Source organism: Melanerpes formicivorus, unplaced genomic scaffold, assembly GCF_026170545.1.
Source record: "Melanerpes formicivorus ecotype bairdi unplaced genomic scaffold, bMelFor1.0.p_v2 SCAF_38, whole genome shotgun sequence".
NCBI classification, from domain to species: Eukaryota; Metazoa; Chordata; class Aves; order Piciformes; family Picidae; genus Melanerpes; species Melanerpes formicivorus.
Window position 1 is genome coordinate 693777 of NW_027142390.1, and position 12065 is coordinate 705841.

Sequence of the window (12065 nt, forward strand, 5' to 3'; positions counted from 1 at the left end):
TGAGGAAAGATCCCAGGCTGCCTGCTCTGGGTGTCCCCTCTTCAGTCAAGCTTTTTGGGGACTGATGGATCTTTGGGTCACAGACCACCCCTGGGTCAGTGTCGGAAAGCTGAGCAGAGAATGTCCCTTAGGCATTGTCTGGACCTCATCAAATGGACACAACCCCCACAGCTATCTCTCAGGAGCTGCTCTGAGCTGTGGATTTCAGAGGCCTGGAATTCTGTGGTGTAACTGGAAGTTAAGGACAGAGAGGATACTCAGGTGAGTGAGGACATCATGAGGAGGTTTTAATGTGGGGTTTTGGGCAAGAGGGCAAAAGCTGAAATTGCAGCACAGCTCCATTCAAGCAGACACTGCCTAAAGCTGTGGTAAGCTTGCTGATGGTCAGGATGCAGGCCTGCAGCCCCAGGGCCTGCACAGCTGCAACACCCCACCCAGAGTGTGGCACTGACCAGCTGCAACCACCTTCAGGATGAGCACACAGGCAGTGACTGGACAGCAGCAGGGTGAAAAAGCCAGCAGGGACTCACACTTTCCTGACAAAGGTCAGTTCATACACTTAGGTATGCCAGGGAAGTTACAGCAGGGGGGATTCATGCCCACAGAATCCCTTCCTCTTCACAGCTGTTCACTAGGATGTGTAGCTGCCAAGCTATGCCAGATACCAGCTGCCCCCTCCCCTGCCAGCTGCACTGCACCTGGTGCTGGGTGGACAAGCACGTGCCTGCTGACGGCAGTGCCGCTCTGGATGCGGCCTGTGCAGGCACACAGATCCACCAGGGAACACAAGATGGGCAAGGGAATGCTTTCCCTGCTTCCCTACCTGAACAAAGCAGGGCTCTGCCTGTGAGCTGGAGCCTGCAACAGGCCTGCAGGAGCTGATGCAGCCTGCTCTGCCCTTAGGAGACATCATCAGCTGCTGGTCCATGCTCCCCCAGAAGGCTTCCAGCTACAACGTGAGCCACTGCCCTGTGAGGGGAAAGAACTTGGAGCAGGCACCTCCCTGGAATGCTGTAGAAGAGCTGCTGAGAAGGAGGGGTCCCAAAACTAGGGTCCAGTCTATATTGCTGATGAGGTTGGAACACCTTGGCATCAGCTAGGCCAGAATCCAATGGTGAAGCACAAATAAGGCATTCAGGGCATGATCTGTGCCAGCCTCAGCCTGGGTATGACACAGGTTTATAAATGCAAAGCAATAGACAGAAACCACCCCCAGGAAGCTGCACATCACCTTCCCACTAAGACAGCACTTCAGGTCAGGTCCTCAGAAGGTGGCAGTGCAAACCCTCACAACCCCCCACCCCGTGCTCTGTGACTGACGGCGCGGCTCTGTCCGAAGCGCAGCGCTCAGCCCACGCTGCTGCTGGCCTCCACCTGGAGCAAAGGAATGCTCTCCAGCACAAAGCAAACTGAGCTGTGTGTGTGCTCTCCCAAGAGATGGCCTGATGGCATGGCCCCATCAAGTGTTCAGGGATGGCCCAAATAAAACTCTCTGAGCCTGGCCCACACCAGGCCTCTGGAGCCACGGTGAGGGAGAACAGCAAGGGAGCAGCAGGGACCTGGAGCACCTCTCCATGCTGCTGAGTCCTTTGGATCTGCCCTACCATGGCAGTGAGCTCCCCACAGCCTGAGTCTGTGTTTCAGGACTTACAACACTGGCAGCAGCTCTGGGCACGTTTGGTGGGCACCATCCCTGCTCAACCCAAGCTTTGCTCTGCAGCCTGGGCTCACCGACCCTGCTCCACAGCTGCGTTCTTCAGCGTCTCGCTTCTCTCCAGGGAAAGCCTCTGGAGGTCCTTCCCAACGTCAGGATGATCCTCCAGCTCCTCATACAGTGACCAAACAATGTCCAGCTTCCTGTAGTCCCCGGGCTTGACCAGGCTGCGAACCACCTGGAGGCATCTCTGCTTCAGGGTGAACACTGGGGGAGAGCAAACACAGGCACCGGCTGGTCACAGGGGCTGGTCACAGGGGCTGGTCAGTGCTGCCCCAGGCCAGCCACCACCCCTCCAGCAGCCCTCACAGCTCACTACAAACACCAGAGCTCATTTGATGTGTGAGGCACCCCCTGAAACCCACCAGAGGTTCAGAGCTGTACCCAGGAACCCTCACCACCTCTGCCTGCCTGCGAGGCAGGTTTCATTGGGTCCCAGACCTCTCACTGGATCCTCACACTCAAATCCAAGCACATCACAGCCCCAAACAAGGCTACAGGCTTGGGGAGCAGTGGCTGGAAAGCTGCCCAGTGGAAAAGGAACTGCAGGTGCTGGTCAGCTGAAGATGAGCCAGGGTGTGCCCAGGTGGCCAAGAAAGCCACCAGCAGCCTGGGCTGGATCAGCAATGGTGTAGGCAGCAGGAGCAGGGCAAGGATGGTGCCCCTGGACTGGGCACTGGGGAGACCACACCTTGAGTACTGGGTTTGGCTCTAGGGCCCTCACTACAAGAAGAGCATTGAGGGGCTGGAGCAGCTGCAGAGGATAACAAAGCAGAAGGGCCTGGAGAGGAGCAGCTGAAGGAGCTGGGGGTGGTCAGCCTGGTACAGCTGAGGAGAGACCTTCTGACTATCTACAGCTCCCTGAAAGGAGCCTGGAGCCAAGAAAGCTCTTCTCCCAAGGAATAAGAGACAGGACAAGAGGAAATGGCCTCAAGCTGCCCCAGGGGAGGTCCAGGTTGGACAAGAGGCACAATTTCTTCCCCAGAAGGGTTGTGCAGTGGCAGCCAGGCTGCCCAGGGCAGTGGTGGAGTCCCCGTCCCTGGTGCGGTGTCACAGCTGTGTCGATGTGGGGCTGAGGGAGATGGTTGGGCGGTGCCCTGCTCAGGGCTGGGAGTCGGGCACCGGAAAGGTCTCCTCAGCCCCAGCTCCTCGCAGCCCGCGCCCTTACCTGGCAGGGTGATGTCCGCCGTGCGCACGTCCGGAGCCACCACCAGCAGCTCCTGCCGGTTCACCAGGAGCCCATCGTTTGTCCACGCGTCCCGGAACAGCCAGAGGTGACCTGGGGCAGCAGACGGCGGAAGCAGAGCCGTTACCCTTCCTTCTTACCACCCATCCCCGGTCAGGGGCCGCCACCGCGGCCCCCTGCCCCTCGCAGCTGGCACGCCCGCTCACGGACTCCCGAGCCCCCTTGCTCCTGCCCGGCCCCCCGGGCCCCACGCACCCCGGTAGCTGCGCATGAGGCGGCCGGTGCGCGGCTTCAGCACGGGGTAGGAGCGCAGCTTGCCCTCGAAATCCACCCAGAGCGGCAGCACGGAGCGCGGGCTGCGGTTGTTGAAGATGACCTCGGAGAGCTCCGCGCTGCTGGGGGAGCGCAGCCCGGGACCGCGCTCCGCCGGCGCCATCGCGGCCCCGCGCCCGCCGCGCGCACGCGCCACCGCCGGGCCCCGCCCACGCGCCACGGCCGGCGCGTGCGCCCGAGCCCCAGCCCGGCCCGGCAGCGCGGGACGCGAGCCCGGGGCGGCGGCGGCCGGCAGGAGGCTCGGCGGGCAGCGTCCGCGCCGCCCCGGCAGGCTCTGCGGCAAGCCAGGGTCCGCGAGGCTCGGGCGGGGCGGAGACGCGGCTCGGACTCGGCTCCGGTGCAACACGTCCCAGCGTTTAATGCCCGCTCATCCACCGGACGCACGCAGCGGCAGCGCGGGAGCGCAGCCCCCGAGGAGCTAGAGAGCTGAAGCCGTCTGCAAGGGCGGGTGCAGGGGACACCCCTCCGTGGAGCAGCCAGCTGCCCTGCTCGCCGTGTGCCCGGGACACGCTGCAGCCACCGGCGCTGCACAGCTGCTCGGGGGCTGTGCTCAAGCAGTGCCTGCGCCTTGCTAGGGCTGTGTCAGCGGTGCCCCACGCAGGCGTGGCTCAGACCTTCGCTGGGGTCGGCAGTAAGCTGGACAGCAGGAGGGAAGCCAGCACCGGCACCCCAGGTACCAGCAGGCATTTGCTTGCCACAACGCAGGCTGGTTCGTTAGTCACTTACAGGGGGGCAAGGCCACAGAAGTAGCTAACTGCAGTTTGGAGAGGCTGCCCAAAGCAACATCTGTAAAGCCTCCAGGCTGACAGCCCTGTTAGTGCTGTGAAGATACAAGGGAGCCTGCTCCAGCTTGGGAAGGAAATCAGCTGTCACCCCCAGAGCTGCCTCAGCCTTTCCTACCGTTAGCAGAGGAAACAAACACTTAACAAGACACGGCAGACTCGGTGAAGGAAACCATTACTAATTCTACTGACCTTCAGTTTGGGTGGCAGGGAGGAAAGAGGTGATGTAAACAACAAGGTTTCAGAACACACAGCACAAGTGGCAGCTCTCAGGATGATGCCCAGGTTAGTATTTGTTACACAGCCTCCAGACAGGTGCTTTGGTCTCTTTGCTCAGGAGCTCTGCTGGCTCAGCTCCGGGCTGCTCCGCAGTCCCTGGGGCGTCTCTGGGGCGTCCCTGGGGCGTCCCTGGGCCCCAGGCAGGTCACCAGAAGGTTCTCCTCTCCTCGGCGCGCTCCCAGGTGCGCCTCAGCAGGTAGACAGCGGCGTGCAGCCCCCCGACGTTCACCCACACCGTCTGCCCCTTGCGCCAGATGTGGCCCAGCCGCGACAAGGCCTGCAGAGCACAGACAGTGCTGGGGCTCCGCCAGAGGCACAGTGTGTTCTAACCCCCATGCCTGATGGCATCACCAACTGACTCTTCAGGTGCAAAGCTGCTTAAATGTCACTGCTGATTGCTCTAAGAAGAGATCATTTGGGCTGGAAGGCACCTCAAAGCTCATCCAGTCCCAACCCCCTGCCCTGTCCCCTGCCAGGGACACCTCCCACCAGCCCAGGTTGCTCAAGGCCTCATCCAGCCTGGCCTTCAACACCTCCAGGGAAGAGGCAGCCACAACCTCCCTGGGCAACCTGTTCCAGTGACTCCCCATCCTTACTCTAAAGAACTTCTTCCTCTTCTCCAGTCTCACTCTCCCCTCTCCCAGCTCAAAGCCATTGCCCCTCTTCCTGACACTCCCAGCCCGTCAAAAGGCTCTCCTGTAGCCCCTTCAGGTACTGGAAGGCTGCCAGACGTCTCCCTGTATCTTCAACTAGACCAGTTATGCTTAGGGCCCCAGACAACCTGACCTCAAACACCTTCCATCTTCTGCTCACAATGCTGCCCTGAGCGTATGTGCAGGTGTAGGGGAGTCTGCTGTCCCACAGAACACACCTTGGCGAAGCACTTCTTGTCCTGTGTCAGCAGCACAGCCCTGCCCGTCCCTGGCGTGCAGATCCGGCCCATCTCCAGCAGGCAGGCTGGGTACAGGTCCCAGTTCTTCTTCTTCGACCCTATCCTGCAAGATCCATCCCTGTGAATGCTGCAGGCCAGCTCGCTGCTGCTGCAGGCCGGCTCGCTGCTGCTGCTGCAGGCCGGCTCACTGCTGCTGCTCCAGCCACGGGCGAGCTGCAGCCTGTGTTCTGAGCAGAGCAGTGCTTCTCCAGCAGGCCCAAGGAGGTGAGCAGAGGGACCCCAGCCCCAGGCAGAGGCCTCCCCAGCCAGCTCTCACCTCTTCCCGAAGGGCATGTCCGAGACAACGATGTCCACGCAGCCAGTGCGCAGCGGCAGGTTGCAGATGTCCCACTGGATGATGTCCAGGGCTATGCCTGGGGTGGTGCTGCTGCAAGCACAAAAGCTCTGCCTCAGCCATGGTGTGGCACCAGAAGGTTTGAGGTGAGGAGGTCTCTTGGGTGAGCAAAAGAACAGGGGACAGAAAGGCCCCAGGGCACAATGGAGTTCATCACAACACTGCAGGGCACACAGCTCCCTGCTGCTCCTCTCACCTTTCCTTACTCTCCTGCTTCTTCAGCAGAGAGCAGATGTTGTTTGCTGCTCTCTTCACGGCCTGTGGGTTGTTGTCTCCAGCGATATGGTAGCAGCTCGGCCACTCTGTGGCTCCCTGGGGGCAAACACTGAGAATCAGCAACACCAGCACCAACTCTGCTTCACTGTAACAAAGCCTGAGAGCCCCCAGGGTGAGGGAGTGCAAGAAAGCACCGGGCAGGGGAAGCAGAGTTCCCCACCAGGTTCCTGTCAGGGGCATGATGCATCTGAACAAAGGCTTTGGGATTTGGTCTCTTAGAATCACAGAATCAATAAGGTTGGAAAAGACCTCAGAGATCATCAAGTCCAAGCTGTCACCCAAGACCTCAGGACTAACTAAACCATGGCTCCAAGTGCCACATCCAATCCCTTTTTTAACACCTCCAGGGCTGGGGACTCTACCACCTCCCTGGGCAGCACATCCCAATGGCCAATCTCTCTTGCTAGGAAGAACTTCTTCCTAACATCCAGCCCTGGTGGATGCTAGGTGCAGCTTGAGACTGTGTCCTCTTGTTCTGCTGCTGGGTGCCTGGGAGAAGAGACCAACCCCCACCTGGCTACAATCTCCCTGCAGGGAGCTGGAGAGAGCAAGAAGGTCTCCCCTGAGCCTCCTCTTCTCCAGGCTAAGCAACCCCAGCTCCCTCAGCCTCTCCTCCCAGGGCTGTGCTCCAGACCCCTCCCCAGCTTTGCTGCCCTTCTCTGGACATTTTCAAGAATCTCAATGTCCTTCTTAAATTGAAGAGCCCACAACTGGACACAGGACTCGAGGTGTGGCCTAACCAGTGCAGTGTACAGGGGCAGAATGAGCTCCCTGCTCCTGCTGGCCACACTGTTCCTGATGCAGGCCAGGATGCCCTTGGCCTTCTTGGCCACCTAGGCACACTGCTGGCTCATGTTCAGCTGCTGTCAACCAGCAGCCCCAGGTCCCTCTCTGCCTGGCTGCTCTCCAGCCACTCTGACCCCAGCCTGCAGCACTGCCTGGGGTTGGTGTGGCCAAAGTGCAGCACCTGGCACTTGGATGTGTTCAATGCCATCCTGCTGGACTCTGCCCATCTGTGCAGCCTGGCCAGAGCCCTCTGCAGAGCCCTTCCTGCTGCAGCTTTGGGAAGGAAAACCTGGTCATGGCAGTTGCACCTGCTGAGAAGCTGGTGAGATACTTCTGGGACTCACTACTCAATTCTCACCAATAAAGCTTCCCTGTATGAACCAGCTGCAGAGAGCATCAGGCTTCACTGAGCTAGGCAAGGAAGGAAGAATCACCTCTATGGGGATTGCACCAGTGCCACACATGGGGTCCACGATGATGTCTGTTGGCTGAGGATCACAGAGTCTGGGGAACAGAGAAAGATGTGGTGAGAGGAGCCTGACAGCCTTCATTTCTGCAAGGAAGGGAAACTGAACTCATTTGGTCACTCTGACCCTACCAAACCCTCCCTCTGTGACTGTCTTTAGTGCTCGCTCATTAGCACTTCCTAGGCAGCAAGAGAGAGACCTGCGGCGCTTGGACAGCAGCTAACACAGCAACCCCCCAGGTAATCACAGGCCACTCTGCTTCACCACCTGCTGCCTCATTTCTTAACCCTCAGCTTCAGGGGAAGCAGGGGGGGCTGAAGGCTGGCACTGAGCCCCGGCACAGCCCCGCTGGGGCAGCACACCCACCTCAGCATGCCGTACGCCAGCGTGGAGCGCAGCGTGGTGGGGCCGAAGTGAGTGATGTTCCTCCTGTGCAGGCTCTCCTCAGTCAGGGCAATGCCCACAACTACTTCACTGTTGTGGATGTTCAGCAGGACCTAAAGAAACACCTGGGACTCAGTTTCAGGGACAGCAGCAGGTCTCCACACTGAGCCTGGAGAGGAGCTGGCAGTTCAGAGCCAGGAGCAGCGGGCAGAGAGCATTCTGGAAGGCAGTTTTGATGGAGCACTCACAGCTGTCCTCATTCACACCGAGCATTTCCTTTCACACAAGCCTTCAGGGGTGCCACACTAGCAGCCTGGCTCTCACAAGGCTCTTTTAGATAGGTATGGGGGAGAAATCTGGCAAGTCCTGCAAGTGCCAGTGAAGCATTTGCAGAGCAGCACTAAAAATCCCACTCCTGATCCCCTGCCCTGTAGCACTTGGGAAGGCCCAGGACAGTGAGCCAGCTCTTAGCAGACCTGCAGGGAAAACTCTTCCTGCTCCTCAGAGGTGGAGCAGGTCCTTGGCTGTCCTTTCAAATCTCTGCTCTTCCCTGGGCAGCTCCTGTTAACTCTTCTTGTGCTCTTCAGCCATCCACCTACAGCTTGTGGATGAGGCACCTGCTGTCAGCTTGCACTCACCCAAACCCCTGGGTTAAAGGAAGGTTGCATCAGGTGCAACTACAGCTGAAGCTACTACGGGTACCTAAGTGTGACCACCACCAAATGCTACAGGAGGAGGTGAGCCTCGGCACCAGAACCTTGCCTGTGGTTAAAGGAGACCCAGCCCAGATGCCCTGTGTGTAATGCTGTTACCCAATGAGCCTGAGCAGAAAACAACAGTGTCTGCAGGGCAAAGAGGGCCCTGGGGAAGAGCAGGAGTGCCCCACTGGGCCACAAAGAGCTGGTTATTGTGGGCAGCCAAAACACCAGCATGCAGTGGGATCTGTGGGGGCACTCAGTGTGCCAGCAGAGTGAATGGTGCTGAGGAGGCTGTGACTCAGCCCTGCCAGCCTCAGCCCCAGGGGCAGCTGCTGAAGGTCTCCTGGAGACGTCTGAGCAGCAGAGCTAGGAGGTGTGAGAGGGGGGCAGGGGAGCTGGGCCCGGGCAGGGGAGCAGGAGCTGGGCGGAGGAGCAGGAGCCAGGCGGGGGGGCAGGGGAGCAGGAGCCGGGCGGGGGGGCAGGGGAGCAGGAGCAGGAGCCGGGCGGGGGGGGCAGGGGAGCTGGAGCCGGGCGGGGGGGCAGGGGAGTAGGAGCAGGAGCCAGGTGGGGGAGCTGGAGCCGGGCGGGGGAGCGGGAGCCGGGCGGGGGGGCAGGGGAGCAGGAGCAGGAGCAGGAGCCGGGCGGGGGGGCAGGGGAGCAGGAGCCGGGCGGGGGGCCAGGGGAGCGGGAGCCGGGCGGGGGAGCAGGGGAGCAGGAGCAGGAGCAGGAGCCGGGCGGGGGGGCAGGGGAGCAGGAGCCGGGCGGGGGGCCAGGGGAGCTGGAGCCGGGCGGGGGAGCAGGGGAGCTGGAGCCGGGCGGGGGAGCAGGGGAGCTGGAGCCGGGCGGGGGCTGTACCTCTACATCGAAGTCGGTCATGTCAGCCTTCCACTGGAAGTGCTCCTGCACAGCTCCCCCGAAGTCCCTGGCAGCCTCGTTGGAGGTGAAGCTGTGCTTGTCCCCTGCCCTGTTGCAGGTGACTCGGAACTTCAGCACCCTCCTGCCCGCCTTGGCCTCGCTCCCAGGGCCCTCCTGCAGCTCCTCCTCGGCGTCCTCCTCCTGCTCCTCCTCCCCGTTTTGGGCCTCTGCTGCCTGGGGCTCCGTGTCCCGGTCACGGGTGGGCTCCACACCGGCAGAGCTCTGGGCAGAGGCCTCCTCTCTGCTTGTGCCCTTTGGCTCTGGGCCCTGCTGCTCCCCCTCCTCCTGCAGCTCCTCTCTGCTGGCGCCACGCTGCACGCTCAGCTTCTTGCGCCTGCTCTTTCTCTTTTTCAAGCTGTTGTTCAGCTCCCAAACCCTCAAGGGATTGGTCCAAGGCAGATTTTTAACCAAATCCTCCAAATCCTTTAGGGCATCTTCCTGTGAAAGACCAGAGAGTGATGTCTGCAGCCAGTCCGTGCCCCTGCAGCTGTCTGTCCCAGAGCAGCTCCCCAGGCAGGGGACCCCGCAGGCGCTCAAGCCAGGCCTGCAGCTTCCTCGGAGGATTCTGCCCTGATTAAGCTGAGCTGCACTTGAAGCCACAGGACCCAGAGAACTTCATCGTTTCTCTTGATAAATAATGAGCCCACACCGAATCAAGTGGCTGCAGTGACACTGCACTGTGCTAAGCGTGGCCTCCACCAGCATGGCCTCAGCTCTTGTCCTAGATGCTGACTGTGCAACACCTTGAACCAAAGAAGAGCACTTCCAGGCCCCCTGCCAGCACAGGGCTGGAGCACGTCACAAATACGCTCCCAAACCGTCCCGGGAAGCAGGGCATTTTCTGAGCCCACCCCAGACCCCACCACTCCGGAACGGAGAGCAACTCACCTTGCTGGCTTTGAAGTGGTAGTCCTTGAACTCCTGAACAACAACAAACAAATTGTCCACGGACCGCAGGCGGTGCACCTGGAGGGAAGGAGAAGCCCCGGGGCGCGTTAGTGGCTGCGTGCCCGGGCGGTGCTTGCTGCAGCCGGCACTGCGTCACCTCTCAGCCAGCCTCCAGACCACATCCTCCCAGGCCCTGCCGACACGGGGGTTACCCTTCGCCCAGCGAAGCCAGCAGGAAGCCGAAGCTTCCCATCCACGACTTCACCCACCCCAGCAAACACAACATGACCTGGAAATGGCTCTTGAAACCGGGGCAGGGCTTCTGGTGGCTTTCCCGTTACGAACGCCCCTGCACCGGCGGCACGGCGCCGGGCCCCGGCCCTGTCCCTCCCGCCAAGGCAGCGCTGGGCAGCGAGGCCGGGAGCGGGGACGGGGCGGCCAACCCGTGCGGACCTGCGGCAGGCTCCCGGCCGGGACCTCGAAGTAGATCTTGCCCCGGTCCCTGCTGATCCTGGAGGCCGAGCCCAGCTTCTCCTGCACCTCTTCGGCCGCCGTCAGCTCGAACCCTGTGGGCACGGTGGCGCCGATGACGGCGGCCAGCTCCGCGCCCTCCTCACGCGGGGCCGGCCCCTGACCGCCGCCGGCCGCCGCCGTTTCCGCCATGCCCGGCGCCGAGGGACGCCTGCGGACGGTGACCGGCAGGCCGCGCGGGACCCCCCCCCCCAGCACGTGCCGCCGCCACTTCCGCTTCCGGGTCGGGAGCCGCTCCCGCGCTCCGGCCGCAGGGCAGCAGCGCCCCCCGGCGGCCAGCGGCGCTGTGCTCCGGCCGCTCGCGGCGGGGGGCGCGGGGCGGGCGCTGGCGGCGCGGGGCGGGGGGCGGCGAGCGCGGGGCGGGCGCGGGCGGTGTGGGGCGGGGAGCGAGGGGCGGGGGGCGAGGGGCGGGGGGCGAGGGGCGGGGAGCGGGGGGCGAGGGGCGGGGGGCGAGGGGCGGGGAGCGGGGGGCGAGGGGCGGGGGGCGAGGGGCGGGGAGCGGGGGGCGAGGGGCGGGGAGCGGGCGCGGGCGGGGAGCGGGCGCGGGCGGGGGGCGGGCGCGGGCGGCGCGGGGCGGGGAGCGAGGGGCGGGGGGCGGGCGCGGGCGGCGCGGGGCGGGGAGCGGGGGGCGAGGGGCGGGGAGCGGGCGCGGGCGGGGGGCCCCGCGCCGCAGGTCGGTGTCTGCGCGGGGGGGCAGGGCATGGGCGCGGGGAGCACAGCGGGGCGGGAGGGAGACCTCCCGGCGCCGATCCCCCCCGAGTGCTACCGGCGCACGGTGCAGCCCCGGGCACGCCCCCGGCTGCCCTCCAGGGTGGGGGTGGCCGAGAGCTGCCCTCCTGTGCCCCGGGCGCTGCCCGGTAGGGAGGGTCGCTGCTGGCTGCGGCTGGGCCGCTGGTGCTGTGCAGGCTCCGCACCCACCTGGCACCGCTGTGCCTGCTGCAGCTGCTGGCTGGGGGGGGCAAGCCCTAGCTGCCCACTCACACAACCCCGGAACCAGAGTTTGGGTTGGAGGGAGCCCCCTGCCAGGGGCAGGGACCCCTCCCGCCAGCCCAGGCTGCCCCAAGCCTCATCCAGCCTGGCCCTGAGCACCTCCAGGCTTGGAGGCTCCACAGCTTCCTGGGCAACCTGTGCCATCCTCACCACCCTCCTGGGGAAGAAGTTCCTCCTGATGTTTAACTCTGCCTGCACTCACTCTGAAGCCATCCCCGCGGCCCTGTCACTCCAGGGCCCCTCCCCAGCTCTCCTGCTGGCTATTGTCCTTGGCCCCTTTCCAGCACCAGAGCTGGTTTTTAACTGAAAAACTACCTGCTGAATGTTTTCCTTCAGGAGGCACAGAGAGCAGCCCACCCTGGACCTCCTCCTGGCCAGGGCAGCACGGCAAGGTCTGAGCTGTGTGCAGCTGCAGAGGCCTCCTGCTCCCCCCTGCCCTCCCTTCACCTTTCCCCAGGTTTATGAATGTAAAGAGGGCTTGGCCCTGCAGCAGCTCCTCCTGCAGCAGCTCCTCCTGCAGCAGCTCCTCCTGCAGCAGCTGTTTGTTTGC

The 12065-nt window shown here is 62.9% G+C and overlaps 2 protein-coding genes across 2 annotated transcripts; both read right to left on the minus strand.

Annotated features, from left to right (window-relative positions):
• Positions 1–266: 266 nt before the first annotated feature.
• VHL (von Hippel-Lindau tumor suppressor) lies at positions 267–3345 on the minus strand. Its single transcript, XM_068157742.1, has 3 exons — positions 3156–3345; positions 2883–2993; positions 267–1921 (listed from the first exon to the last, which is right to left on the minus strand). Exons 1-3 carry the CDS (start codon positions 3334–3336, stop codon positions 1728–1730), a joined length of 486 nt encoding a protein of 161 aa, XP_068013843.1. The 5' UTR covers positions 3337–3345; the 3' UTR covers positions 267–1727.
• On the minus strand, positions 2906–10725 carry THUMPD3 (THUMP domain containing 3). Its single transcript, XM_068157741.1, has 10 exons — positions 10448–10725; positions 9995–10072; positions 9047–9544; positions 7476–7606; positions 7077–7146; positions 5777–5892; positions 5503–5613; positions 5166–5289; positions 4208–4571; positions 2906–2993 (listed from the first exon to the last, which is right to left on the minus strand). Exons 1-9 carry the CDS (start codon positions 10655–10657, stop codon positions 4440–4442), a joined length of 1470 nt encoding a protein of 489 aa, XP_068013842.1. The 5' UTR covers positions 10658–10725; the 3' UTR covers positions 2906–2993; positions 4208–4439.
• Between the last annotated feature and the right edge of the window lie 1340 nt (positions 10726–12065).